At 47.1% G+C, this 27453-nt stretch overlaps 1 protein-coding gene across 1 annotated transcript in view; it reads right to left on the bottom strand.

Annotated features, from left to right (window-relative positions):
- NDUFS2 (NADH:ubiquinone oxidoreductase core subunit S2) overlaps positions 1–27453 on the bottom strand; it is a 502212-nt gene that overhangs the window by 392544 nt on the left and 82215 nt on the right. The window contains exons 2-3 of the mRNA XM_069607180.1: positions 24421–24527; positions 16128–16318 (exon numbers count right to left, since the gene is read on the bottom strand). Coding sequence (XP_069463281.1) covers positions 16128–16318; positions 24421–24527 — 298 coding nt within the window. The remainder of the gene's footprint in view (positions 1–16127; positions 16319–24420; positions 24528–27453) is intronic.

Raw genomic sequence — 27453 nt, 5'->3', positions numbered from 1 at the left:
GGAGACCAGTGGGAGTATCAAAGGATCTCCACTGGAAGAAAGGAACAAGTTACTTACCTGTAACTGTTGTTCTCCAGCATGGGTCTGGCATGGATTCACATGCTCATGAATATTCCCCGTCAGGCCGGGAATCCTTGGTATAGAAAAAAAATCAGTATCCGTTTAGTTTCTGATCTGTCTTTCTTAGTAGTAACCAATCACTGGTCTCTGGGTCATACTGCCCCCAGCCAATGACTGCCCTCTCCCTAAGCCCCGCCTCTGGCAGCCATCCTCAGATTTGGTAGCACGTAAAGTGGGAGTATGACCAAGTGAAGAGCCGCAGAGGGGAAGGAGGGAGGGTTCACATGTGAATCCATGCCAGACCCATGCTGGAGAACAACAGTTACAGATAAGTAACTTGTTCCTTCTCCAGCATGGGTTCTGGGATGGATTCACATGCTCATGAATAAGAGAATACATAGCAGTACACACATGCACAACCACGGGAGGTGGCAACAGGCTCAACATTAAGCAATACAACAACTCAACATTAAACATCTCCTCACCAGGCTCACCTTAGGCGAACAGGTTGCGCAGCACTGTTTGGCTGACCCTGGAACTCCTCCCTGGAGTCCTAATCGACACAGTAGAATCTTGTGAAGGTGTGCGTTGACCGCCACGTCGCAGCCCTGCAGATGTCCAGCAGGGGCACACCAGACAGGAACGCCGTGGTAGCAGCAATCGCTCTGGTCGAATGGGCTCTCGGACAGCCGGGCAGCCGTCGGTTTGCCAACCGGTGACATTGCATGATGCAGCCGGAGAGCCATCTGGAAATAGAAGTCTTCGAGAGAGCCTTCCCTTGATTCACAGTCCCAAAATTCACAAACAGCTGTGACGTCTTCCAAAAACTATTGGTGCGGTCCACGTAGAACTTCAGCGCTCTAGCTACATCCAGCAAGTACAAAGTCCTCTCGGCCGGCGACGAAGGCGACAGGAAGAAGACTGGCAACACCAAGGGCTCGTTGAGGTGGAAGTCCGACGGCACCTTGGGCATAAAGGAGGGGTGCGTCCTCAGCACCACCCTCGTGTCATGAAAAGTCAAGCATGGAGGCTTGCAAGATGGGGCCTAGATCTCTCCCACTCGTCGTGCGGAGGCGATGGCCACGAGGAAAGCTGTCTTCCATGACAGGAACTTCAAAGGCGCCGAATGCATAGGCTCGAATTGAGCCCCCCATGAGCCTGGTCAGCACCACACGCCGGGGCAGGAGCCTTCACCGGCGGGAATGATCAAAATAGTCCCTTCATGAATTCTTTCATCAGGCGATGAGACCACAAGGACGCCCGGCCCGTAGTCCTGGTATATCGGGAAATTGCAACCAGATGTATTTTGGATGGAGGCGTGAGTCAGTCCAGCTTTGGCCAGCGACAGTAGGTACGGCAGTACTTGAGGGGCCGTAATCCGCAGAGGGTTAATCTTCTGTGCGCGGCACCAGACAGAGAACCTCTTCCATTTATGTCCGTAGCACTTGAGAGTTGAGGACGCCCTGGCCTTTGCAAGAACCTCTCTGCAGTCGGCCGGGACGTCGTACCCTCCAAACTCTAGTGCTGCAGGAGCCAGGCCTGCAAGTTCAGCGACTCCGGGTTGTGGTGAAGAATGGCGCCTCCTTCTCTGGAGAGAAGGTCTGCATCCGTCGGCAGCTTGACTGGTGTGGACGTTGACAAGTCCAAAAGGTCCAAGAACCAGATCTGTCTCAGCCACGCCGGTTCGACGAGGATCACCCTGCACTGGGACCTCTTGAGCTCGTTGATGAGCCGGAGCAGCAACGGCAGCGGAGGGAACGCATAAAGAAATAGGCCATCCCAGGGGAACGAGAAAGCATCGCCCATGCTCCTCGGCTGGGGGAACCTGCTGGCGAACCTCCGGCACTTGGAATTCGTCGCCGTCGCAAAGAGATCGATTTGGGGTTCGCCCCATCGTCTGAAGAGTCGATCCACTTGATCCTGGCGTAGTTCCCACTCGTGGCAGGAGCGCAGCTCCCTGCTGAGTGAGTCGGCGATCGTGTTTTTTATTACTGCCAGATGAAGAGGCATCAGAAACATCCCTTGGGCGACAGCCCAATGCCACAGATCCTGGGCTTCCTTGGATAGGGCCGGGGACCTGGTTCCGCCCTGCTTCCGGATGTAGAACATCGTGGTGGTGTTGTCAGTGAAGATGATCACCACCTTGCCCTTGAGGGACGGAAGAAAGGACCTGAGGGCCCAGAACACTGTGCGGAGCTCCAAGATGTTGATGTGGAGTGACTTCTCCTCCGGGAGCCAAAGGCCTCTCGCGTGAAGATCTCCGGAGTGCGCTCCCCAACCTTCCAGGGAGGCGTCCGTCGTCACAGTCAGCTGGTGAGCAGGGGTCTGAAAGTCTGTGCCCACCGACAAATGGGAGCAGGTACCCCACCACCGGATCGCCTGACGCAACGTCTCGTTGAGAGGGATCCTGTCCTCGAAGCTGGCCGTCGACTGGACCCAGCGGACGTCGAGGAACTCTTGTAAGGGGCGCATCTGAAGCCTGCAAAGGCGCACCAGATAAATGCAGGAGGACATCATCCCGAGGAGGGACTTGATAGATCTTACCCTGGCCATGTCCGGGGCCAGCAGACGCTTCACCTTGCCCAGAATGGTCCTGGTCCTTTCCTCCGACGGCGAGGCCAGCCGCGCCACTGCGTCAAGCTTGGCTCCCAGAAACAGGGCGACTGGCGACGGAACCAGGTGGGATTTTGGAAAGTTGATGGAGAATCCCAGGTCCGTGAGCAGCTGGACGGTCTTCGCAGTGTGCTCCACGGCGAGCTCCCTTGTCCTTGCCTGGATGAGCCAGTAGTCCAGGTAGGGGTAGACGTGGATCCCCTGTAGGCGCAGCCGCGCCGCCCCCAGTGCGAGGCACTTGGTGAACACCCTGGGTGCCGACTTCAATCCGAACGGGAGGGCCTTGAACTGGTAGTGCCGCCCTTGGACCACGAAACAGAGGAACTTTCGGTGTCTCTTTAGAATGGGGATGTGGAAGTACGCATCCTCCAAGTCCAACGACGACAGCAAATCGCCCTCCTCCAGCTGTCCCAGCACGTGCTGGAGGGTGACCATACGGAACTTCTGTGCCTCGATGTACTTGTTCAGTCGTTGCAGGTCCAGGATGGGGCGCCATCCTCCCGTCTTCTTTTTTACAAGGAAGTACCTTGAGTAAACTCCAGAGCCCCGAAGCCTCTTTGGGACGAGCTCGATGGCACCCTTCTTGAGCATCGCCCTTACTTCCAAGAGTAGTTGAGGGACGTGATTTTCCTTCCTGGCCATGGGTGGAACGCAAGGGCACTTCTTCTGAAACTCGAGGGCGTGCCCTTGGGCCAGGGCGTCCAGCGCACAACGGTCGGTGGAGATGGACTCCCACACGCTGATGAACCTCGCCAGCCGGCCTCCCACCGGGGTGCTTTGGCGGGGGCCCGACCCCATGGTCGGTTCAATCTTGTTTGGAGACCGCCTTGCCTCCTTGACCTCCCGGTCGATGACGGGCACCACCTGACTTGCCGCGTCCCCTGTAGGCTTCCTGGGACGAAGATCTGGCCCCTTGGCGGTACGTGGAGGAGCCACTGCCGGATCCCTTGGAGGCACCTTGTCTGCCTCTGGAACTCCGAAACGATGGCTGTCGTTGTTGGAGCACTCCCAGTGCCCGGGCAGTCTCTGTGTCTTGATGGCCTGAAGGGACTCATCAACTGCCTTCCCAAACAGGTTGTTCCCGTCGAAGGGCATGTCCAAAACCTTGGTTTGTATGTCCTGGCGGAAATCCGTGGCCTTGAGCCATCCTCGTCGTCTCAAGCAAACGCTGTTGCCCAACTGACGGAAACCGGTGTCGGCGATGTCCGTTGCCACCGTGATGGCGTGGTCCGAAGCAATCTCACCTTCCTGTAGGATTTCAAGGGCCTCAGCCCTTTTGGCCTCTGGAAAGAAGTCCAACAGAGGGGCGATTTTGAACCACAACTCCCTGTCGTAGCGGACTATCTCATCCTTGATAGTCGTTGCTGCGGATGAGATGATCCGTCGTCCCATCGTGTCCAGCTTCCTGCCCTCGAAGTCCGGCGGGGAAGTTGATGTCGAGGCCGATGCCCCCCCCAGCTTTCTTCTTTGCCGCTGCCAAGACGACCGAAACCGGGGTAGGTTGCGCCCGAAGGCACAAGGGGGCAGCGTCGGAGACCCGGTACTTCTTCTCGTACTGGTCACTCTTTGCCAGCGCCGTGGCAGGGTTCTTGAGGAGGGTGAGCCCCTCATCCCAGATGTCATCAAGAAGCGGTACGGCGAGGACCGTCTTCCTTTTAGCCTCGCACCGTTGGTAAAGGAACCCTTCCTTCTTCTCTTCTGGGCAGAGCTGGAAGAGCTTGGATGCCCTGGAAATCATGACATGAAAGGATCCAATCTCGTCGGGCAGGGACGTCCAAGCAGGGGGTGACGAGGGACACATCCCGTCGTCGCCTCCATCGTCATCTGTACCCGTCGTAGCCGTGTCTGTGCCTGTATCATCCCCGTGGGTAGTAGACCAGGGGGAAGGCAGAGCAGGCCGCAGAGGTGGGAGAGGTGGCGTAGGATGCGTCCTCCTCCTCTTATGCGGTGGACTTTCCCAAGGTCCTGGCCCCGGTTCCCCCGTCGGGTCTGGCTCAGGTACCTCCGTCGGGGGGAGGGGCAACCTTGTCCGTATCTCCGAGCATAAGGACTGAATCGCTGACAAAATGGCCGCCGAAGTGTCCTGCGGCGCCGGAAACGACGGGCGTGAGGGCTCTTGAGGAGCCTCGTCGGCGACACCGTCGCTCTCGTCAGGATCCCTCCCGATGGGCTGGGCCTCTTCCACGACTTCGATGAGCTCTTCTTCAGAGGTAGTGTCCACATCCACGATGGCCACCAGCCCCTCCCCCACCTTTTCCAACGAGGACTTCGTGGGGGTCTTCTCAATGGGCCTGAAAGACGACTCCCTCCGCGGTGGCAGGGAGACTCTGGGTCCTGAGGTCGCCTCCACTGGTGTAGCCTCCACAGGCTGAGCCAGGGCCGTGGCGACATCCTCAATCGAGGTCTTAGCAGGGTGAATTAAGGCCATCGTCACCTTCTGTACGCCTGGGGCCTTCACCTTGGGGGGAGGGTCCAAGCCTCGCTCCCCCTCTGCCAGAATCTTCGAGATCGACCGGGGCCTCTTCAGAAGCTTCGCCGGGTTCTCTGACTTCCTCTTACCCGAGCCAGAGCGTTGGCTCGTGGTTGATGGCGCAGGGGAGGATGCGCCCTGCCTGGCAGCCAAGGAGCCCGACCGTTCGGCGCTCCCAGTGCCCGCGGACTCGCGGTGCTTAGCCTTTTGTTGGGCCCCCGTCGCGGGGGCGCCCTCACAGAACTTAGAAGACCGCTCGGACTTCTTTTTCTTCTTCTCGCCTGACGGGCTCTTCCCTTCCAGCCAGTTGGCGAGACGGAGGTGGTGATCCTTCATGGTCCGCTCCGACATATTCCCACAAAATGCACAGTCCTTCTCCGTGTGCGTCTTGTCCTCATGGAGACAGTAGAGGCATAACGAATGCTCGTCCTCCTTGAAAACATTCTGAAGCTGGCATCCAGGGCAGGTCCTGAACAGCTTCCAGAGCCTCGAGCTTCCCTTTCTCCTGGGCCATGTCCGGGGTAGGCCTCAGAACTTCTGGAATCCTCCAAAAGTGTAACTCGACAAAACCTTCACCCTTGAGGGGCGTAGAAAACTCTGAAACGGATCCCCGTTGATCGGATGTAGAAACAGTGGAGCTTGAGGCTCTATTTAACCGAAAAAATGAGAACAATCTCCTGAAAAAAGTGCAAAAACGCAGCAAAAGCTCGAGAGCTACAGCACGAGGAATCCCAACACTTGAACGTGCGGTAAAAATCTGAGGATGGCTGCCAGAGGCGGGGCTTAGGAAGAGGGCAGTCATTGGCAATATGACCCAGAGACCAGTGATTGGTTACTACTAAGAAAGACAGATCAGAAACTAAACTGATACTGATTTTTTTCTATACCAAGGATTCCCGGCCTGACGACGGGGAATATTCATGAGCATGTGAATCCATGCCAGACCCCATGCTGGAGAACAAGAGGTAGATCAGATGACGTAAGCAGACTAGATCTTGACGAGTAAAGGGATAACAGCCATGCCAGTTGGGGTATGCGAGAACAAGATAGGGAAGAAAATGAGAGCGTGCATGTGGCTCCTCGACAGGGCCAAACATAGGAGGGGTAAAAGTGGTCAGATTTAGGAGAACTGGAAGAAAAAACAGCAGAACCTAGATCATATCCCGAACGCCCACAAAGACTGTTGCATAATGTAAGGGGAATGTCCCCGCCTAAAGTAAGTAGACTGAGGTAATTGCCACGACAAAGACGAGCAGGCGAAACCAGCCCAACCTGGAAGACAAGACGCATGGGTGGATCAGATTGTAGAACACAATTTACACAGTTTCCATTATTAGAGAAAGGGGGAGGACGACCACAATATATAGCCTAACTGCAGATGGATAAAGATAATTTAAAGTGTAAATTACCCAGTTTGACTTCAGGAGTGTGTAAATGGATTTATGAGTTAGAAAGAATCACAGCGGGAATTACATTAGCAGTGGGTGACATAAAAGGCCTACTAGCAGCTATTCTAGGGGCGAGAGCTGAAAGACATTTGGAGACGAGCGGGATATGCGATTGTAACAGCACAAAACAGGACATGATGAGCGCCATTTAATATTTGCAGAGAAGACAATGGAGTACAGTAGCTTGATACGTCAGACATGGCCAAGATTATGACATGGAAAATGGGAGAGAACGAAGATCATGTTGCTTATATTCAGGCGATTCAAGACAGTTGGGAGTCTTGAGACGAGGGAATGGTTGGATAAAACCGTAGCGTTATTTTATCATATTTCATGTCAGCGACTGCCTGAGCCAGTGCAATGGCAGATGAAAACTGGGAGGAATGGAAGCAAAGCCATGGCCAGAAATACATTTGACTATCGTACATTATTGTCGATTGTTCTAGCATTTCAGTGCAGGACAAAGACTGATATGCAGGGATATTTCTCCTCTGTAAAAGGGACAGTGAGGTAGACTTGGTTGAGACTCTCCCAGGAGCCATCCACCCAAGAACAGGTCAATGGGCTGTGTTTGTGCTGGTAGAGAGACTCCCAGACCCCCCCTTTGATTTGCATATTAAGTAACTTTGGGTCTCACCCTAAGTTACATGGGGAATCCAGACGTGGACCCCTTGCTCACAGTTCTCAGAGGGCACAGCCCCACCTCACTGATGATGCCTAACAAGGCTGAAACATGTGTATGGGGATGCTGTTGGTACTCTTGTTCAGAGAGAATTGCCTAGAATTTCGGTGCTGGACTGCCCCTGGGCAGGACAAAGACTGATATGCTGGGATATTTCTCCTCTGTGAAAGGGACAGCGACCTAAAGACTTGGTTGAGACTCTCTCAGGGGCCATCCACCCAAGGACAGGTCAATGGGCTGTGTTCGTGCTGGCAGAGAGACTCCCAGACCCCCCTTTGTTTTGTTATTAGAGAAGACTAAGAAAAAAGCTGAGAATAGGAAAGCTTGAGGAAGCAAAGATAGTTCAGTAGAAGTTGTCGAAACATGCTATAGAAGGAGCAGTACTGACGAGCGGCAAAGAGTGCTCATACAAGAGTTACCGCCTACGCAGCTAATCAATATAGGGTACACCGTAGATCCGGGTGGGTACGTGGTAGAGGGAATGGGCCTCCAGGAGGCGATTTCAAAACCCTCAAGGGGCGGCCGGAGGGGGGTTTGATGTAGGACAACCGTAACAGTGTTGGAATAGTGGGAAGACAGGACATATTGCCTGAACGTGTGGAGGGGGCATGCAGCAGAACTGGCAAGCTCCAAGAGGGTGGACTGGTTATTTCCCACAGTAAAATACAGAACCACCGGAGTGTTGTGCCCAAGATCTCACACAGTATCAGACAAATGTGCTGCAAACGCAGCAGATTCCGCTGCAACCACAGTCACCACAAGGGAAACCATAGCAAGCGCCTATGCAAACAACAAGCACAGACACAACAGTACATTCAAATGCAACAAGAAAAGTAAGGTCTTGATGAGTTTCCAAAACTTAAGATGGTCAGGTTCAAGACGGAGGGCGGCAGGGAGGCTATTCCAAAGGGAGGCTCTGCTGAGGATAAGGATCTCCCTCCAAAACTCTGCTTGGAGAACTGGCTCACTCGCAGAGGGTTGGAGGTAGACGAGCAGGGGGCTCGTGAGGGACAGTATTTCGGTAGGCAGCGTTGCAGGTAGGAAGGTCCCAGGCCCCAGAAAGCCTTGTGGACAATGCAGAGGGTCTTGAACTTGATCCTTGCAGCCACGGGGAGCCAGTGAAGAGATTTCAGAGCCGGAGAGATCAGTCCCTGGGCTTGAGGCCAAGGATAGGTTTTGCAGTTCTCTTCTGGAAGAGTTGCAGAGGACGCAGGGCAGAAGGGAGGTTGAGGAAGAGGCTGTTGCAATAGTACAGCCTGCAGAGAACCAAGGCGCTGGAGACAGTGAGCCGCTCGGGGTAAGTGAGAAAAGGAAGAGTATCTCTGAGGAGGTGTAGCTGATTGACTCCCCTCTCACATTTCTGACATCTCTAAAAAGTCTAAGAGCACTCCCAAGGTTTTTTTCCTCGCAGGTGGCTGCAGGCGCAGGGCCAAGGGAGGCCGGCCAGAGCTAAAGTGGGAAAGCGGGAGTAGGGGTCCCAATGAGAACAATCTCAGTCCTACTGGTGTTGAGGCAGAGGTAATTTGCAGCACACCATGATTGAATAGCAGACAGTCTAGTATGACCGAGGAGGAGGCGGCGACCGAGGGTAGCCTGAAAGATAATTGCCTGTCATCCGCGTAACATTGGAAGTTAGGGGTGAAAGTGGCAATCGCACGTGCCAAGGCAGCCATATAGACGTTGAAGAACCAAGGGGAGCTCTTAGATCCATGGGGAACGCCACAGGTTGCGAAAGCAGTAGTCGAGAGAAAGGCTCCAAGTTCCACCTGGTAAGGGCGGTCGGAGAGGAAGGAGATAATTCACGCCAGAGCCTGACCAGTGATTCCCAGGGTGTCATGAAGACGTGCAATCAGGATGTTGAGGTTAACCGTGTCGAAGGCAGGAGAGTTTAAGGAGCATGAGGACAGATGGAGTGTTAGTGTCAAGATTTGAGAATAGGTCTTCACGGGTGTTCAGAAGAGCAGTTTCCGTGCCTCTGGATGCTCTAAAGCCAGACTGAAGGTCATGGAAGCAGCCAATATATTAGGTGTGGCGCGTCAGCTGAGTGATAGCCAACTTCTCCAAGAGTTTTCCCAAGAAGGTAGTGATGGAGATAGGGTGGTAGTTTTCCAGAATGGAGGGGTCGGCAGGGGGTTTCTTGAGCAGAGGGTGCACAAGGGAGTACTTAAGGGCAGTTGGGAAAACTCCAGTCGAAAAGGAGAGATTGCAGAGATTTGGCTGGGGTGAGGGTGTCAATATTGGCCTTAATAGTTTTAGAGGAGCAGAGGTCCACCAGTTTGGATGAGGCCTTCATAGACCGGACTTGCCTGGTGGCCTCACTTATCTTTATTAGCACCTCTGCATTCGTCAGTTCTTCTTTGCCCCCTTGTCAGGTTGGCGCCACTGCACTCATTGTAGTATTGGGATCACAAATACCTTCCAGTTTTTCCTTGGTTGGATAGCCTGTCTGCACCCCTTCAATTGTTGGAACCACAATGTCCATAAACAAATGTGTTCTCTATGGGCTATGCCTCAAAAGATTCTTTTAATTCATCTTCAGCGTCTCTACCTTAGGCTTTGCGTTAAAATTACTAATGCGCTCTTTGCTCCTCTGCTCGTTCTCACAGTCTCACCTAAAATGAGCAATTCAGGGTCTTCATCGCTACTCGCTTCGTCTGTATCAGAACTATTAGATCATTTTCTCTCAAGACCTCTCGCACGCTCTTGTTGCTACCATAAGCCAAAGCTCATCTGCTCCAAAACTCTGACTATTCAAAATTGTTCAGCAGATGTGCCATTTTGCACATGTACTGGTGCCCATCCGGGTCCTGCCAGTTCGTTTAACGCTCTAACCTTTCAGTGTCTGTACACTGCCAATGTCTCAAACAGCTCCACCCCTACCCACCCCCCCCCCCCCCCAACTGTTGCATAAGCCAGTTCCAATGTAAGAAAATATCTCTTTAGGCAACTTTCCAGCCATATTCTATGGAAATCCCCCCCCCCCCCCGCCCAAAACTTTGTTTTTGAACCGGTCCTGGCTTTACAGGAAGGTGAAGTCTTCAGCTTCACTTCCCTGGCCTTTTGTTCATTTTTTCAACTATCAGTAGTGGGAACTCGTTTCCCTTTTTTGTTAACTTTTTAACAATCCACACAGCATCTTACAATGTAGTGCAGCAGGGATCCCTTGTCTTTTACACTTGGGATATTTGATCATATGTGCCTGAAGACAGGTTGGGGGCAATAGTTTTTACCATTTTTGCATTATTTTCTGTGTGCACATACACGTTTACAACTTATGTCTACTACATGTGGCTAGTGCCCTAAAATGGCCATGCAAAGTGATTTTGTGCTCAGGTCAGGAAATCCCATATAAGGTCATGCACTTGCCCAGGAAAGCTGCTGCTTACGCAAGCTAGTGATGCCTGTGTGTATGTGGCCCAGGAAGTGGGTGGACTGTCTGGTCCCAATCCGCATCTGTGGTGCCAGAGTTTGGGCATGAGTGAAATCCACAGTGGTCCCCGACTGGATCACTACTGGCTGTTCGAATGCTGCAGATCTATACCACTGGTGGGCTTGGAATTGCTTCCAGGCAGGATTTCAGATAAGAAAACTCAGCAGCCATTTCTTTAGATCTGCGTTGTAGCCAAGCATCCGGTGTAGAAGAGCAGTCGACTGAAGATTCATGGAAAACTCCCAAAGAGGCATGGCCTCCCTTTCTGCGTTTGTCGTGTCGAAGCCCTGCTGGACTACCTGATCTCCCAGTGGACTAACCAACTCTCTAGTGGGTTACCTCGGTAGAATCGCCGCCGTTACGTGTTCGTCACCGGAACTTCAGTAGTCTAGGCTCATGCCTTCCTGCCAAGTTTCAGCTTCCCAGCATCAAAGGATCCTGCTCTGGAAGGGCTTCAACCATGAATGAAAAGACACCTGCTCTGCGCAGTGGCCGTTGCTGGAAATCACTTGCCCCCGACTGGTGAAGTGTCCTGAAGAGGTCTGCATCAGTGCCTTTTGCATTTCTTCTTCACAAAGGGGTGCATTCTGCTCTTGGAACCAGCTGGAAAAATACTTGCACCTGCAGCTCCTTGGAATCTTCTACTGGATCCAACGGCAGGAAAACGTACCTCCACTGACCCCCAGTCGATATACCTAGTCACATGGGATAAGAGTCAGGGGTGTATGTAATTGCAACGCATTCACCTACCCCTGTTCTCTTGCAAATAAACCTTAGAATAAACGTTGGTTATTCCATCTATCGTTTAAAAAAAATGTATAAGGCTTTTATTTGGTTTAGTAATTATAAACCTTTTGCCTTAAAAAAAATAGAAAAACGGCTGATCATACACAAAAATGCTTGGCTTTGCTAGTTTTAAATCATACATGAAGACTTCGATGTTAATGGCAGACCTAATGCATATTCAGACAGTACTTATGAAAATATCAGTATCTATCAATGAATACAATCATCATTAATTTTCTTGAAGATAGCCAACAAATTTCACCAAAGCTAGGGTAATACATAGAAGTTGGCCTTTGAGCAAAATCAGCCACCATTCTTCAGCAGATTTGTTAGCATAACTTGCAGTAATTTCCAACATCAGTTGACATCTTGTATTATTCACTGCTGGACAGTACAAGACTAAATGTTTCAGTGATTCTTTTGTTTCTGGTGAGTGACAATCTGCATTGCTGGTAAATTATGGATCTTGCGTTGATAATGTCACGAGAAGGGAAGAGATTCAACCAGAACCTTAGATATTGGTCTCTCAATAGGGCATTCGGGAAAGTTTCTAGATATTTTGGGATTGTATTCAGCTTCTGACAATCCACAAACGGTCCACCATATTTTGTCAGTTTTTGTCGATCATTTTGTGTCTTGATCCAGTCTCTAGTATATAGCTTCTACATAACTTTGTCTGGGTTTTTACACAATGTATTTTGAGTTTCATTCAGGTCGATCAAAGTTTCCAGACATATTTGATGGCATTCTTGTAAAGTGGGTTCTTGATCAGATGTTAAAATTTTGTTTATTGCTGTGAATCCACTACTTTTTGGCGGGTCAACACATTTCCGGTCCAATGGCAAGGATCTCCATAAGATGATTGCTTGGAGAGACGTCAGGCCCAGTTTCATGCGTAAAGTTTGGATTGGCGTTCCCAACGGAAGACTGAGCACTTGTTTCCCAAAAAGTCCTTCCAGGACTGTCCAGTTGTGCTCATGAAATGTGAAAACTGTCTCCGCACCATAAGTATGGGTATGACTTGAGCGGTAAAAAACGATCAATGGTCTGAGGGAGAATTCACAATACCGTTTTAATAGATTTCTACCTTGAGTAGCTAGATTAATAGCTTTGTTTTTTAGTTGGTCAAGTGTTGGTTCATCACTCTGACTTGTGTTCAAACATATCCCCAGGTAGATGAACAAAGTTACTTGTGGGATGTTATCATCGATTGTCCACTTATTCATTTTTTCTCGAGGTGATGATTTTTGCGCCAAAGACCATTATTCTGGGTTTGGTCCGATTAATTTGGAGCCCATTGGATTGCATATAATGATGGAATGCATTCACAATTGCCTTTGAAATCCTACAGGAGTTCGATCTGATAGGACGATGTCGTCCGCATACGAAAGACGATTCATGGAAGTGCTTCCAATTTTTTTTGGGGGGCGGGGGGGATCATCTAATGTGTTGGAAAGCATATTCAATTTCTGCTATAAAAAAAGTTAAACAGATCGGCCGCCAAAGGGCATCCTTGTTTTAACCCCTTGTTGGTTTGTATGGGTTTTGTTAATTTCCCATCCCGATCAAGGCGCACTTGAATCGAGGTGTTCGAATATAGTTCTTGAATTGCTTGAACAATTGCCTGTGGACATTTCCTCAATTTTAGCTTCTGCCATAGTGTGTGTCAGTAGACTTGGTCAAATGCTTCAGTTAGATCGATAAAGGCAGCTTACATTTTTTTGCCTTTATTTCATCTGTCTGGGCTTTTAAGATGTTTAAGATAAAAATATTCAATGTTGTTCCCAGGCCTCATACGAACCCGCTTTGCCAGATGTCACGATTGGTGTATTCCATACTCCATTGACTGAGTGCTTTAAAGACAAAGGTAGCAAATAACTTCCCCGTTACATTGAGTAAAGCAATTGGTCTATAGTTCTATGGACTAGATCTCAGCCCTTTTTTTAAAATTGGTATTGCAATTGCTTTTTTCCCCACAATAACGATTTCTTGTTTATCATTAGCTTAAATAGAGCAGTCAGGATTTCCGTCCATTGTGTGATGTTTTCTTGCAAGAGAACATTTGTCAGGCCGTCTGGTCCCGGGCACGGGATCTCTTCAGTTTACCTATTGCTTGTTGCACAGTCAGGGTATTAAAGTCAAATACGTCCCCATTGCAGCCTTTTTCTTTTCGATCAGGCATATGTTGTAAGCTCTCAAAGAATTTTGGGAAGTGACTGCACCAGCTTAATGCGGAAATGGGATTTGACATAATTGCATTTTGAGGTGTATCCAAGTGTTTTATCATAGTCCATATTTGGGAAGCATTTTTGGATGATATATAATTCAGCATTTGTTCAGCGTCATTTAATATTAGTGATCTTAAATGGCGTTTTCTCCAATAATGGAATTTTTGTTTGATTTTGTTAATGTTATTTTGGTGTGATAGATGTCCATTATATATTTCTCGTTTCACCTCATTTGTTTTTTCTTTTGTGAGGCCATTAATTGATTAAAAACAGTGCTTATGTTTAAATCAAGGCTTTTTCAAATTTTTGTTCTTTGGTTCAAACATCTGCAATAGTGTTGAAAAGACAAAATTACCACAAGTTGTTAAGAATCACTGTTTATAATCAGCCTTTTAAAGTTCTCATAAAAGACCATTAGTTTAGCAGGGGGAATCCTTTATACGATTCCGTCCTGACATCACATCCAGTTGACTAGTGTAAATGTCTGTTAAATGTTCTGGCTGGCAGGACCATTCCATCTGTAGAAGATGATGGTCACTCATGGGTGTCACAAATACCTGCATTGTAGTTTGAAGTAACATAACATTCTCTGAAGTACAAATATAATCGAGGATTTTATTGGTCTTCTTTCCTCTCCATGTGGCTGTACCTGGTTTGTCCTTATCCAGGTTATCAGTTAAAATGCTGATATTTCTTTGTGACATGTGCCGTCTCCATGCAATGCCTCTTTCTCGCTGCCGATGTGACTAAAGAGTCATCTGTATCATAGCCATCGTCATTCCAATAGAAAGCATTAAAATCACCACAAATAATGAAATAGGGGTTCAACCATTGTTCACGCAGTTTATCTATATATAATGAGATCAATTCTGGAAAATTATTCAGTGTTTATTACCAGATTCTAATATAGATTTAATAAAACAATAGTTTTAAATCGCTTCCGAGTGGTGTCTAGCATGGTACCCACTACACATAGAGTATGAAGATTCAAATTATTTGAATTGATTGCATTGAAGTTTAATGAGTTTTTGATTGCAATGCTATTCGAGGGCCTTTTTCTGGCGGGATTTAAGAATACAGCATACCTTTTCATAATGGGAGTAGATTGTAATCATGTTTCTTGCAGACAGATGATATCTTGCGATAGTAGTGGTGTGGTCTTATCATTTATTAAGTGGTTAAACCCTCTTGTATTCCATCCTGCAATTATGAATCGTGGTGATTTGGTGTTATATCTATTTTTGATCATCAGTTCTAAAAGCTGGTATCTAAAAGATAGGAATGATATTTGACATACCGGTAACTTTATGTACCTCTTCAGGAACATTTTCACCATCAGAAGAAATCTTACTACACCTAACCCCTCTCTTAAGACACTTTGTAACTTTTGGGCTCAAAGCCCTATACATCATAGGGATAGGATTTATAAAGTTAGAGCACAATTCTTGTGAACTGGTTTCATTCTACTGCATCACTATTGACCACCTTTTAATTGTCCAAGTTATTGTAAGCATTCCTTAAAACCTAAGGTGACCACCGTACATATGTTTGATAATTGAGTATTCTGTGATCTTACTGTCCGTTTGATACATACACTTCTAGTGTGCGCTGTTTGGGCCTATAACATAGTACTTCCTGTCTAAATTGAATTCTGTGCTTCACTGTGTGGATTCATCATCATCATCCCCCGACCCCACTCACTTTCTCCCGAGACGCAGCCTTGACCACTCTCCACGCTTAACTTGATTTGGTTTGCCTAACCTCCCAGTGTTCCCGTTCAATACAACTAGGGTGGTCCCCAACCCAGATACTAGAAATTCATCTTAATACCCACTTCACACATTCTGGAACCTCCACCACCTCCTCAAACTCACTCTTTCTCCAGTTGCCTCCTTTCTGCCTCAACACTCGCAAGTACCCCTTGCTTCTGTTATCCATTTTGTATTTCACTGACCCATGACTCCAATTGCAATGACAGATGCTCAAAGTCCTTGAAAAAGATTGTTTTGGGGGAACTCAGTCTCAATAGTAGGATGTGGGAGGGCACAAAATCCTATTCGCATCACAAAATCCCAAAATTCTGGTATTAACTGGCACAAAATTTAGGAGGTTTAGGCAAACATAAAAGGTTAAGCTGTTCAGGTTTACAAAGTGCTACATTTTGATACACGACAAAACCAATGCACAAGGAAAGAAAATGTGTAACAAATCTTGGTCAAGTGACAATGCAACTATTGGAACTCAGATTTCTTGGTTGCATAGTTGGCAACTAATGCAGAATAGACTATCTCCCTCTACACACGATCAGGCAGTGTTAACGCAGTCAAATGCACGTGGCACAGACTACCACGTGGGCACAAAAACAAAGTGCACTATATCTAGCATGAAAAGGAGGGAAGGAATAGATTACCTGCAAGTAGGTCTTGTACTCAATAAGTTTCTCAGTCCCCCGATGCAGGAGACCAATGTGCGGGTCACATTTCTTTACAGACTCTCCACTAAGTTCCAGGACAAGCCGCAGAACACCATGAGCCGCTGGGTGCTGGGGGCCGAAGTTAATGGTCAGGTTCGATACACCCTTCTGGGCAGGTGGATCCTTGTCTAATTTGCAAAATATTTGAGAAAAGGGTAGTTACATTATTACGTTCTTGTGTCATGCCAACGAGAGAGAGAGAGACACACACACACAAACACACTCACACACACACCAGCCCCCACAGCATCATGTGACTTTCTCCTATCATCCTGCAGGTGGACACTGTTGCACTTCAGTTTAACAGATAGAAGCCTTGTGTTTAGAAAAGGCAACACCACACCTGAACTCAGTGGTGGCCGCAGAGAAAGGGCAGTATGTGAACAGCAGCATGGCACATGCCACAAGTGATCTTTTCAAAAGGAAGAAAGTTAAAGCAGGTAGACCTGTTATTTTACCCTCACCACACAAAACCCTGCCCACAGGACTAATGGCATATGTGGTTTGTGAATTCCTCCCAAAGAAAGGAAAGATCTTCCCCCCCTTTTCTTCCCGTGGTCGCTAGGGATCTGACATTGGGTTATAGGCAGGAGATACCCTAGGGAAAGCACAACATCCTGCATTCACCGGGAGCACAAAAAGCTGTGTACACAGAGTAAACGATTATAGCTGCTTCCATGGTTGGGCAGAGGATAGGCAACTTAAGTCCATTTATGCTACCCTGACCATCAAAAAAAGCCTTGAGAAATCTTGCATTTCTCAAAGCTGCCCAGAGCTGCGAGCACCTGGGGATTGTCAAGGAGAAAGCAGTGTGCCTCTTAGGCCTGCCTTTCAAAATGTCTTCTATTACAGGACCATGGTTTGTTCCTACAAGGCCTTGAGACTGATGGTACTGCCAGAGACCCTCACACAATTACAGAATTTGAGTGAAATGTCGAGAGGTGCAAAGCAACCATAAGGTACACAAGCGAGCCCCTTTTAACTCACCCTGCACGCTAACCCAACCATACTAAAACTAACAGGGGGTCGCGAGAGAAGGGGGGGTGGGCGCGCACGAAAGAGGGATAGGATCTGAACCTAGGATAGGATGCAAGTATTCTGACACTAAGAAGTCGAGTCGAGGAACCGCTGGAAGGTTTGGCACCCTGAGCCCACTGTCGTCCCGCTGGACCCCTCTGCATCTGATCGAACTGGAAGGGCTGCGAAGATGCTTCGACCCATTAGAGTAGTGGGACCAACTAGTCTCTGCACATTCATCAAACCCTGCAAGTAAGCCTTCTCTGAAGTGTCCCTGGGCCAACCATTGGGCTAACCAGCTTGCGTAGGACCTTTGCGCCGACATCGCCGCCGTTTCGAGGAGACCCTTGAAAGTTGGTACATCGCAAGCTCTGAACACTTGGCATTCCTAGGTCTGAAACTAAGATCGCCCGAACCGGAGTACACGCGGTTACTGTGTCGCCCAGCCGTGCTGAAGAACTGTGCAGGTGCCTTGCTGCTGTGCCCTGCTGCTGTGCCCCTATGTGCCTTGAAGCGTGCTACAGTGAAACTGGCCTGATCCATCCACTGGGAGCAGAGAAATCGACACTGTCCCGTATGGGAATCAACGCTGTAACTTCGCCGCTGAAAGCAGCAGAGCCGCACAATTGCCGCATTTTAACCTGCAACCGAAGTGGACTTGACTACTGAAGTTTGGCCCGGAGTGCGCCAGGAGTCGGTGAGTACCTGCAACCCTTACCGGTGGCCCCTAGCGCATTTACCCACTTTTATACACAAGTGCTCCCTGAGGGCCACGCTCCTTTCCACTGATAGCCTGTGCTATCGAACCAATCCAAACTACTGGAACCTGTTCTGCCCTCTTGGGGAGACCCTCCACGAACAGTGGGAACTTGTTCTTCATTGTCTTACCCACTTTCCTGAGCTTCTACAGCCCCTGCAAGAGACCCCGTTTCCCTCTCCCCCAAAGACCAACCGCTTCTATGATCCTGCACACAGTTTGGATGGGCTTGAGAAGGGATCAAACTGCTAAGAATAACTATAACAAACCCTTTCGATAAACTATATGAAGCTAATTATTCCCCCCTAGTAAAGAGACTGCATGTCCCAGTGTTTAAGATTTTCATAGGTTTATTCCATAAGGGTGGGAATATTTGGCTTATATAATATTGCGTAGTCTAGCGTTAATTGAACACTCAGATATTCCATCGAAATCGTGCACCCAGGTTAATGAATACCCGTTACCCTACTCCAGCACCCCTTTCAGGTCTTCCAAAATTTTGAGAGCCTTAGATTTTACGCAGTTTATTTAGGACCCGGGGGAACAGATCTGCGTATAATGTGAGTTTATGAGCTACCCCACCCCTCCCACTGTGCACTGTATCCCTTCCGCTAATGGATCCTGTCTGATCACGCAATGATTATCATACTCCGAACACCTCTCGAATGAACTTGGGCCCAAACTCTTACAGCATGCACTGCAGGTAGTCCCAGCTAGGCCTTGAAGGTTTTTATAAAAAGCCATTGCCAAAACCATTTGGCCCAGGGGCCTTATTGCGGAACAACACGTTGATAGCCCTCCCCACCTCTTCGTGGTAAAAAGGAGCCTCCAGCTTTTCTGTATCCTCCTCTGTGACAGTGAAGAGATCAGCCTTAAATAAAAAGGCCCCCAGACGTATCCCATCTAAAGCCTCTCGATTCACCAGTTTCGTATACTAGGTCTCATGCAATTGCATCTTCCCACTCCCCAACCTCTGATTCACCAGTTTCCTCTTTCAATTCAGCAATAAAATTCTGCCAACCTCTTTTGCGCAACTTGACCGCCAGAAAACGCTTTGCCTTGCTCCTGTGCACATAATGATTGTTTTGCCCATAATATTAAGTGCACGGATCGGCCAGGTGCGCCTCTAGAAAGCTGCATGCCTTCATCAGTTCCTGCAAAGCATGCATCAACCTTTTGCTCCTATAGGAAGAATCTACTACAGCCAACGCTCCTTCCAGGGCTCACATGGGCCTGCACGTAAGCTGCCATTTGGCCTATTAGCTTGCCCTGGAAAACTGCTTTGCTGGTATCCTAAATAAACCTCGAATGAGTCACACCCATAATTTTCTGGAAAGGATATACAAATGACCCCCTCTATACATGTTCGAACTGCGGAATCCCAGAGCACTAAGTCATTCATTCAAACACCACTGTACCCGTTGTTTTCCGATAGCACCCTCCACTTGGAACCAAAGTACCACAGGAGCATAATCAGTCCAATGACAGAGTCCAATGTCAACCTAGGGAACTAGGGTTGTGGAAGCCATTATCATGTCAATCCGCGAGTACCCCTATGTACCGCCAAAAAGTGTGATTACTCTCTTTACAGCTGTCAAAAGAACCTCCAAGCTTCTATTAACCATAGCTCCCTAAGCAACTGCACCAAGTCCTGAGGATTACTGCCATCACTCCTGATGGGAGGCAGTGTTGTATCCATCTCTGGGTCCATCATGCAGTTAAAGGTCCCTCTATAACCACCTGCCCCTCACACAGCCCACCCAATACTGAAAGAAGCGTCCGTACGTAATGATCCTGTTCATTGGGAGCATAAGAGACGACCAATCTACAAAGCCGAGTGCCCAAAAGTCCAGAGAATAAGAAACCTACCCTCCAAATCCCTCTATACAAACTGCTTATCGAATGAGATCCCCATTGCCGATCAATATGCCCCCGCCCCACACTCCCCATCTCCTACTTCCACTGGAGGCAAACAATTGTTGTGGGAAGGCACCATTTCTCACCTGTTTTTCATCAACCACTAGCAAATTAGTTTCCTGGAGAAACACCACTGATGACTTACACGCCCCTCCCCCTTTCCAATCACCTCCGCCCGCCCTCAATCTCCTGACAATGGAATACCTTTTGGGGGGTAGGGAGAAGGAACTGAGGCCCTGCAAATTCAAAAACACAGAGCCTAGGTCATCCACCATCCTTCCTTACTTCTTGCAACCCACGGTGAAGCCTTTTCCCCGCATGCTGAACTCATGCTCCTCTTGATCTTCCACCCAATGTTGCCAATCCCAAATAACATTGACAATCGTGGTCAAACCAAGCCCAGAAACAAACCCCAACCAGGATAACCAAGCACCACCCGCCCCCTGCAACCTCCAATAGTGGTTATCTAACAATAAACCAAGGGCTACCTTCGGGGTTCCAACCAGGTATCCCTAGTAGAACCTGTACCTGCACTTATTTTAAGCTTCAGTCCTTGCTAAGCTTGTATCATGGCTTTTATGTCTCCAGAGAACACATTGATTTTGCTCAAGTCTTCTTGCCGCAACCCTGCTTCTTATGCCCAAACACTCTGGCCTTACCCAGGTGGTAGGGTAGTAGGGCAAGTCTGCACACCTCCGCCTATGCTCAAAACCAGCACTTCCGCCTCCGCCACCTTCAATGTTTGGCTACCAGGGAATAATGCTTCTGGTCGTGTTTGAGGCGCTCATTAATCCAATCCATAACCTGGGCTGTTGCAGCATTCACTAGGTCAGGCTTCAGAGCTCCCGTGGGAATAGTCACCATGCTACCTCAGCCGGCCATACATTCCCCTCTCCTCCCTCACCCCCAAGATCCCCCTCCCCCAACATTATTTTATTTTTATTTTATTTTTTTAAATGGAACCCAAGTTAACACGGGTTGTTCAATTCATCATGAAGCATATGTGTGGCTTACCTACAAGTTACTGCGTTGTACTGGGTGAATGGTAGCCAAACATTGAAGGTGGCGGAGGAGGAAGTGCAGGTTTTGAGCATAGGCGGAGGTGTGCAGACTTACCCTACTACCCTACCACCTGGAACATTTGCCACAAGTATTCTACCGAAATAGCATTGATGTACATCTCCTGTATTGTTTCTAATGTTTCCTATACAGTTTTAACTTTATAAACACATTGGATGGATGTGAAATCATTTTAAATCTCTTGTGAAGGAGAAATCTATAGTTTTACTCTCAAAATGTTATTTACTATACAATTATAAAAAAGTGAGTAAAATACTCCTCTCAAAATCATATCTGGAGCAATGCAGACATTCTCACCATAAAACATGGCGTACTTGCATAAGATATGAATGAATTAAACTGGTAATTATGAAAAGTCTCTGAAAAGAATTACATCTGGAGTGGACTTGGACTCCACAAAAGCAAAAATGCTGTCAGTTGCTTATCGACAGGCCATCATGGAACGGAAGAAGACTTGGTCCTTCTAAATGTTACAATCGGACTTTCATTTAGGTTTCCTCCAGAAATCTGCTCCAATGTAACTTGTTCTTGCATCCCGTCCCTTGTCCTTCAACCGAAGCCAGAAACCTTGGGAGTCATCGTCGACCCCTCACTTTCCTTTTCCCTTACTCTCATTCAAGACCTTGCCAAGAAGGCACACTTTTAACTAACTCCTCAAAGGACTCCTTCCTTTCCTCCCTCTCCCCCAGAAGCGCAATGTCTCTAGAGCACTGGTACTCTCTAGGCTGGACTATGACAACAGCCTCTTCCCTAACCCAGCCTCTTCCTTTTGATTTCCCCTCCAGCTTATCCAGAATAGGGCTGCAAGACTTATCCTCAAGCCCAGGGACAGCATCTCTTCAGCCCTAAAATCTCTCTAGCCCTAAAATATCTCCACTGGCTCCCAGTTGCTACAGGGATCAATTTCAAATCCCTCTGCATCATTCAGAAGGCTGGCTGGGGCCGGGGCCACGCTATCTACAACTGCCCATCACCAAATACTCTCCCTCCAGATCGTTTATCGTCTGGCACCAACTCCCTGCATGTCAACTGTTTCTAAGAACAACTAGTTGGTGGCCGATCTCTTTCCTTGGCTGGCTCCCTCCTCTGGAACAGCCTCCCTCTTGCTCTCCGTCTGGAGCAGAGTCTCCTCAAATTGCCAGAAGACTTTCCTTTTCACCTCATCTCCCCCCCCCCCTCTCCCTCCCTTGCTTAACACCACAGTTGCTGAGATTGGAGGCCAGGGCACTCGTGTATCCTTCCGGGTCCTGTCCCCAGCCCCAGCAATAGCCTCTGCCCACTTCCAGCACTTACTTTGGGCACCCACTGGCCTGCATTTATTATTGGCAGTTGGCCACTCAAGTGATCTCTGCCAGGCACTAACTACTTGCAGCCTACTGCCTAGCACTCCCTTAGTTAGACTCCTAGCACTTACCACCCCCCGCACCCTTGCACTTGAGCACTCTGAAGCCTCACAAGGCCTAGTAGGACTGCCCCTTTCCTTCTCTTCATTGTTTATTTTCCTTTCTCTCCCAAGTGCAATCAGAGTGATAATAATTACATATTTTTAAATTTGGATGTAAATTTGGGAACTAAGATGATATTGGTATTCTTGGATAAAATGGAGCAAATAAACAAAAAAAAACTGTTTAGTCAGAATACAAATACATGTAATAGGGCATTAGGAGGTTTACGACAAACCTCTAGAGGACTGCCTTGTGAAATTGGCAAATCATTTTCTTTTTAATCATGAACTAGAAAGCAGGATTAAAATCATATTCGAGATGGCTCAGGTCAAATGCTATATAGACAAGAAGTACAGTAAATCTGACCCCGAGACTAGGAATAGGAAGATATGGAAGGAAATTAGAATTGAAAGTACAGATTTGCATAGTCATCTAAGAATGGGCTAATCGCATACTAAATGTTCTTTACATACCTTTACAAAAGGATTTTTGTTAAGAATAGTACATAGAAATGAGATGAACATTTGGAATTTAGCTTGTACATGACTGACTTCTCAGGAGCTAAGAGTAGTACGCCTTGGCCACAGCCACCAAGACATGGGAGCCTTTTACCACTCTCTGCCAGGCTTTGTTTCATGATTTCCCAGATGTTGAATTCCTTACACAGTGCTTGATGCACCCACAACAAAAGGAACAAAAAAAACGCTATGATGGTAGCGTTCGATGGTGGACATAGAGGACGAACTCTTGGTTAACAATGGTTATGCTTGTACAGAGGTATTCCCTTAAAAGGGAACACAGAAAAGGATCAGCGCTTCATTTTCATAGGTCCAAATGAAACCTACAGGTCACGCGTGCATCTCTCCATGCACACGCTAGACAAGAAGCCCGCTTCCAGCCCGCACCAACCGACCTCCAAGCAGACATGGATTTATTTTTGGCCAACTGCCATTAGAGCAATCTTTCTGTCCAGCAGATTTGTGGTGAAAGACATCCAATACAAATAACTTATTGTCGATTGGTGAAAGAAAATGGCTGCCGTGAGTAAAAACAAACAGACTGGAGAACCACCCACATCATACTGACATCACTCACTGCATAGCCAATCAGGTGCTGCTTACATCAAAAACATTACACAAACACCACACAAATCCGTAGATGTACTTTTCCAGTGCTATTTTAAACAGAAAAAAATATTACACTAGCTTGTTTATTTTTAATAACAAATGTAAAATATGTAACAACTTGAAAGCTACAGTAAATATGTTTTAAAGCATCAAGTCAAATAACTTTTTAATAACATTAAAAAATTGCACAGATCATTTTGGAAGGAAAAATGGCTGACAAATTCACCACACATTAGAAAAATCAGCCAAAAAGTGCAAAACAGGGTGTGGTTGGAAGGAAAATGAGTGGGAAGGGGAGGCAAATCTTATAAATTTAACTTGGCGATTGGCGTTAAATGGGTGGGACACAGCCAAACTACATAATACCCCCATCCTCATATTTCAACCTGCTTTGAAAAGCATTACAAACCTGCATCCAAAGCCCCTATTTCAAGCACTCATGTTAAAGCTCTTATTTTAATGAGAATAGTTTTGGCTTTATAGGTAGCGCTTTCAGCGCAACCAAAAAGCCACAACTAAAAATGGTCATTGGCCATAGCCATATTTAGTCAGCAAATTGCACATCACACACAGAGCATACATACAAACAATACCATAAATATTTGCAAACCTGTGCATGCAAAACCCATAGCTTTATATCAAACTGATAGGCTGTGAAAGTATGCAGGTAGATTCAATGGCATGAAGCTAAGGCTGCAAAAAGTAAATGGAAAAAGCTGTAGTTGCTTTTTTTATATTGTCCTTCATAGTAGAATATTCACACTTTTAAATGCTCTATTTTATTTTGACTTAATGTTAACTGATGACTAAAGCAGATTTACATGAACACAGTATTAAACCGCAACATTATCCAAGTAAGCCAACAGATAAACGTTTTACTGACTCACCGTTCCATGGGGCAGGTTTCCATTTTGCAGTTTCTGGGGTGGGGTACATGACAGCACCAGCATACTGCTCAGTCCATTCCACATCTGGCTGCCATTGCTTCGCTGTTCTGAGGTCGATAAAAAGAACAGGAAGGGAAATATAAGAAACTGGTTCCTCATTAGCAGTATCCCCAGCCATTCAAACATACTTTTTTAAATATATTTTTATTATATATTAAATAATATATTAAATATATTATTATAGTTACAATATAACCTTAAAACACTCACATTAAACATATTACATCTTATCACAATAGTAAAATTCATATTCGCACATCAGATCACATAAAACTAGCCATCTCAGTCTCAATATTTAATTCATTATTACAAAACATGCTTGTTAATAGTCTTGTTTAAAAATATCCAAATATAAAAAAAATAAAAAATAAAAAAAGTACTAAAATTAAAAACCACCCCCTGAATACATCTCCACGCCTGGTAACTTTACAAATTATGTAGGCTTGGGTAATATGCTTATGTACTCTTTATTTCCCCTACTGTAAAGTTATTTGAGCTAATACCAGCTAGTCAAGAAGTGTCTTGCTGTCTCCATTTTCACTTTTTAAAACCTACATAAGCGCTCACGTCGAGGGGAAGGGGAATATGGTCCCAAACACCTACACACTCTCACTGCTCTAGCCTTAGTTGGACTATAAACCTCCTAACATATCTGAAAGGTGCTCCCAACAGGAAACTCTGTTGAACAGAGTTTATTAAAAGAGTACTTCCTACTCTATTCGACCATATTGTAGTTTGTCCAAGATTAGCACCTTCTGTTTAATTTCACTCAGAGATGCCCAACTTAAAAGGGAGCTTATTTTGAAGTCTATCTCGTTAAGGAATGAGTTGACATCCCTCACCCAGGGTTTTCGTTTTTTTTTGTTTTAGGGCAACTATTTTCCAATACCTCTGAGAAGCTGGAGTGCATCGCGGTAGCCAGTTATTTTTCCATTAAGCATTTTCAACAGATTGATTTCTGTAGCCGTTATCTTCCTAGTCAGTAACGGCATGAGACTCAATTCACTTCTTATGGCCTCGATCAGGCTAGATTTAGTTAGGCCTAAATAAAGTATGTTGCCATAGTCTGCCCTCTAACTTTGAGAACCATTGAGTTTGTGTACATTTCTAATCCATACAATGCACATGCAACGATTCTAGTTAAAGCAAGCCCTTGAACGCTCACACCAGAGAAAATACAACCCGCTACGGAAGAAAGGCCCAAGTCGATCTTGTAAGGACAACAAGTTTAATCTCATGCGTAGTTGAGAGCAACAGCAAAATACTCTGCTGCCAAGAACGTTCTGCCAAAGAGAGGTACAAGCTGAAACATTTAAGGTGAAAACATTGTCATAATGATGCAATATATGTGGTGACAACCCGCGCGGCTTATTGGATGGACCCAATACAGGTGCTGCCTTTATGGGATGGCAGTTTATTGGTCTCCGTCCGTCTTCCATCACGTAGACGCTGTGGGGCTCAGCTTCTTCTCACGTCGAAGGTCAGATAACAAATTAATGATACTCCTACTATCCAGTTTATCACTCATACCATGCACTTGGCAGACTTCAAAGCAGCCACACAGGAGGTTCCAGGCACTCAAACGTTCACCCACACATTTCTTTCATTCCCTCCACACCATCCAACTCAAGGTCTCCGCCCCATCTCTGAACTAGAATGTATCCCTCCCAGCACCTCGCAATATAAATCACACGATTGTCGCTTCAACAATCCATCCTCTCCATGCTCTTTGAACATTTCAGGACCTGTTACTTTGGGGTTGATGGTCAAAAGGCACCTGGTTTCATGGAATTAGGGGATCTTATGGTTTAGTGTTTTATATGGGCTATAACTCGTGGTCACTCTGTAATGGGCCAGGTCAGCCTTTGATAACATGTACACCAGGCAACGCAACTTTGTAATGCACATTGCTCTTGGGTGAAAGACCCATCTTCGCAACACTTTCAAGAACAATGAACAAACAGTGTAGTGAGTGGGGGTGCAAACTGTCCACATGGGAGCTCGGGCATGACTAGAGATTTCTGTTGCCTCGTGGATTTGGGCCTAGTGCATGCACTACCGCCTTTACTCTACAAGCCTTCTCTTCTACCTAGGAATGTTAATATCTATGCAAAATAGCAATGCCGCCCGCACCTTGGGTCACACCATATGAATACACTATAAATGAGGTTAGCATGGGGTCCCGCTGGGCGTGAAAGCGCCCCTTTGACTGACGCCCCAACCCCTTTTTCATTACAGTGCCTTGAGTGCCTTGAATGCATCTCGCCTCACTTTAAAGCGCCTGGGGGTGGAGGGGCTGCCCCTTCCCAACACTAGTGCTATATACTTATAGCCCTTCCACCATATAACCACACCGCTTGGAGACAAGGTTTTTGATTACGTTACATTTTCTTTGGACTGTCCCCATAACATCCTGGGATAAGACTATTGAGTTAAGGGAGTCAGTAATGGGGATGCCCAAATATAGGTATTTTTTAATAACCGCTACCAATTTGTTATTTATCTTCCATTTGAAAGTGCCATTATTTTTATTTCTGCTCGAGTTGATGATCATTATCTTGGATTTGTCATCAGGATAAGATTGCCAGACAATTAATATCAGCCGACCTGCAAGGGTGGGGGTGGAATTACTGCACTTAGTCTCGCTTGATCGATCATATAAAAAAGGTTAAATTGGACTGGCACCATGGAGAAGCCCTGCTTTAGGCCACGTTTCATTTTTACAATCAAACTCGGGAGACGCCCGTGGGTGAGCCTAACGTGCACACTGGTCTTCGAGTATAGTTATAGTTGTTTAATAAACGGGGGGTGGGGAGAACAGGACCAAGTCCACAACCTTCCAATTTCACCCAAAGTCTGACAATCAACTCTGTCAAAGGCCTTACCTTAGTCTATGCAACAGATATAGAAGGGAATCTTCTTGTTCGCCAGAGAGGCACGGGCCAGGTACATCAGCGACCACAAGTTGGCCAG

Source organism: Ambystoma mexicanum, chromosome 1p (genome assembly GCF_040938575.1).
Source record: "Ambystoma mexicanum isolate Mex_15411 chromosome 1p, UKY_AmexF1_1, whole genome shotgun sequence".
In the NCBI taxonomy this organism is placed as follows: domain Eukaryota; kingdom Metazoa; phylum Chordata; class Amphibia; order Caudata; family Ambystomatidae; genus Ambystoma; species Ambystoma mexicanum.
Note: the sequence above shows the minus strand (reverse complement) of the source record. Positions and strands in the feature narration are given on the sequence as shown.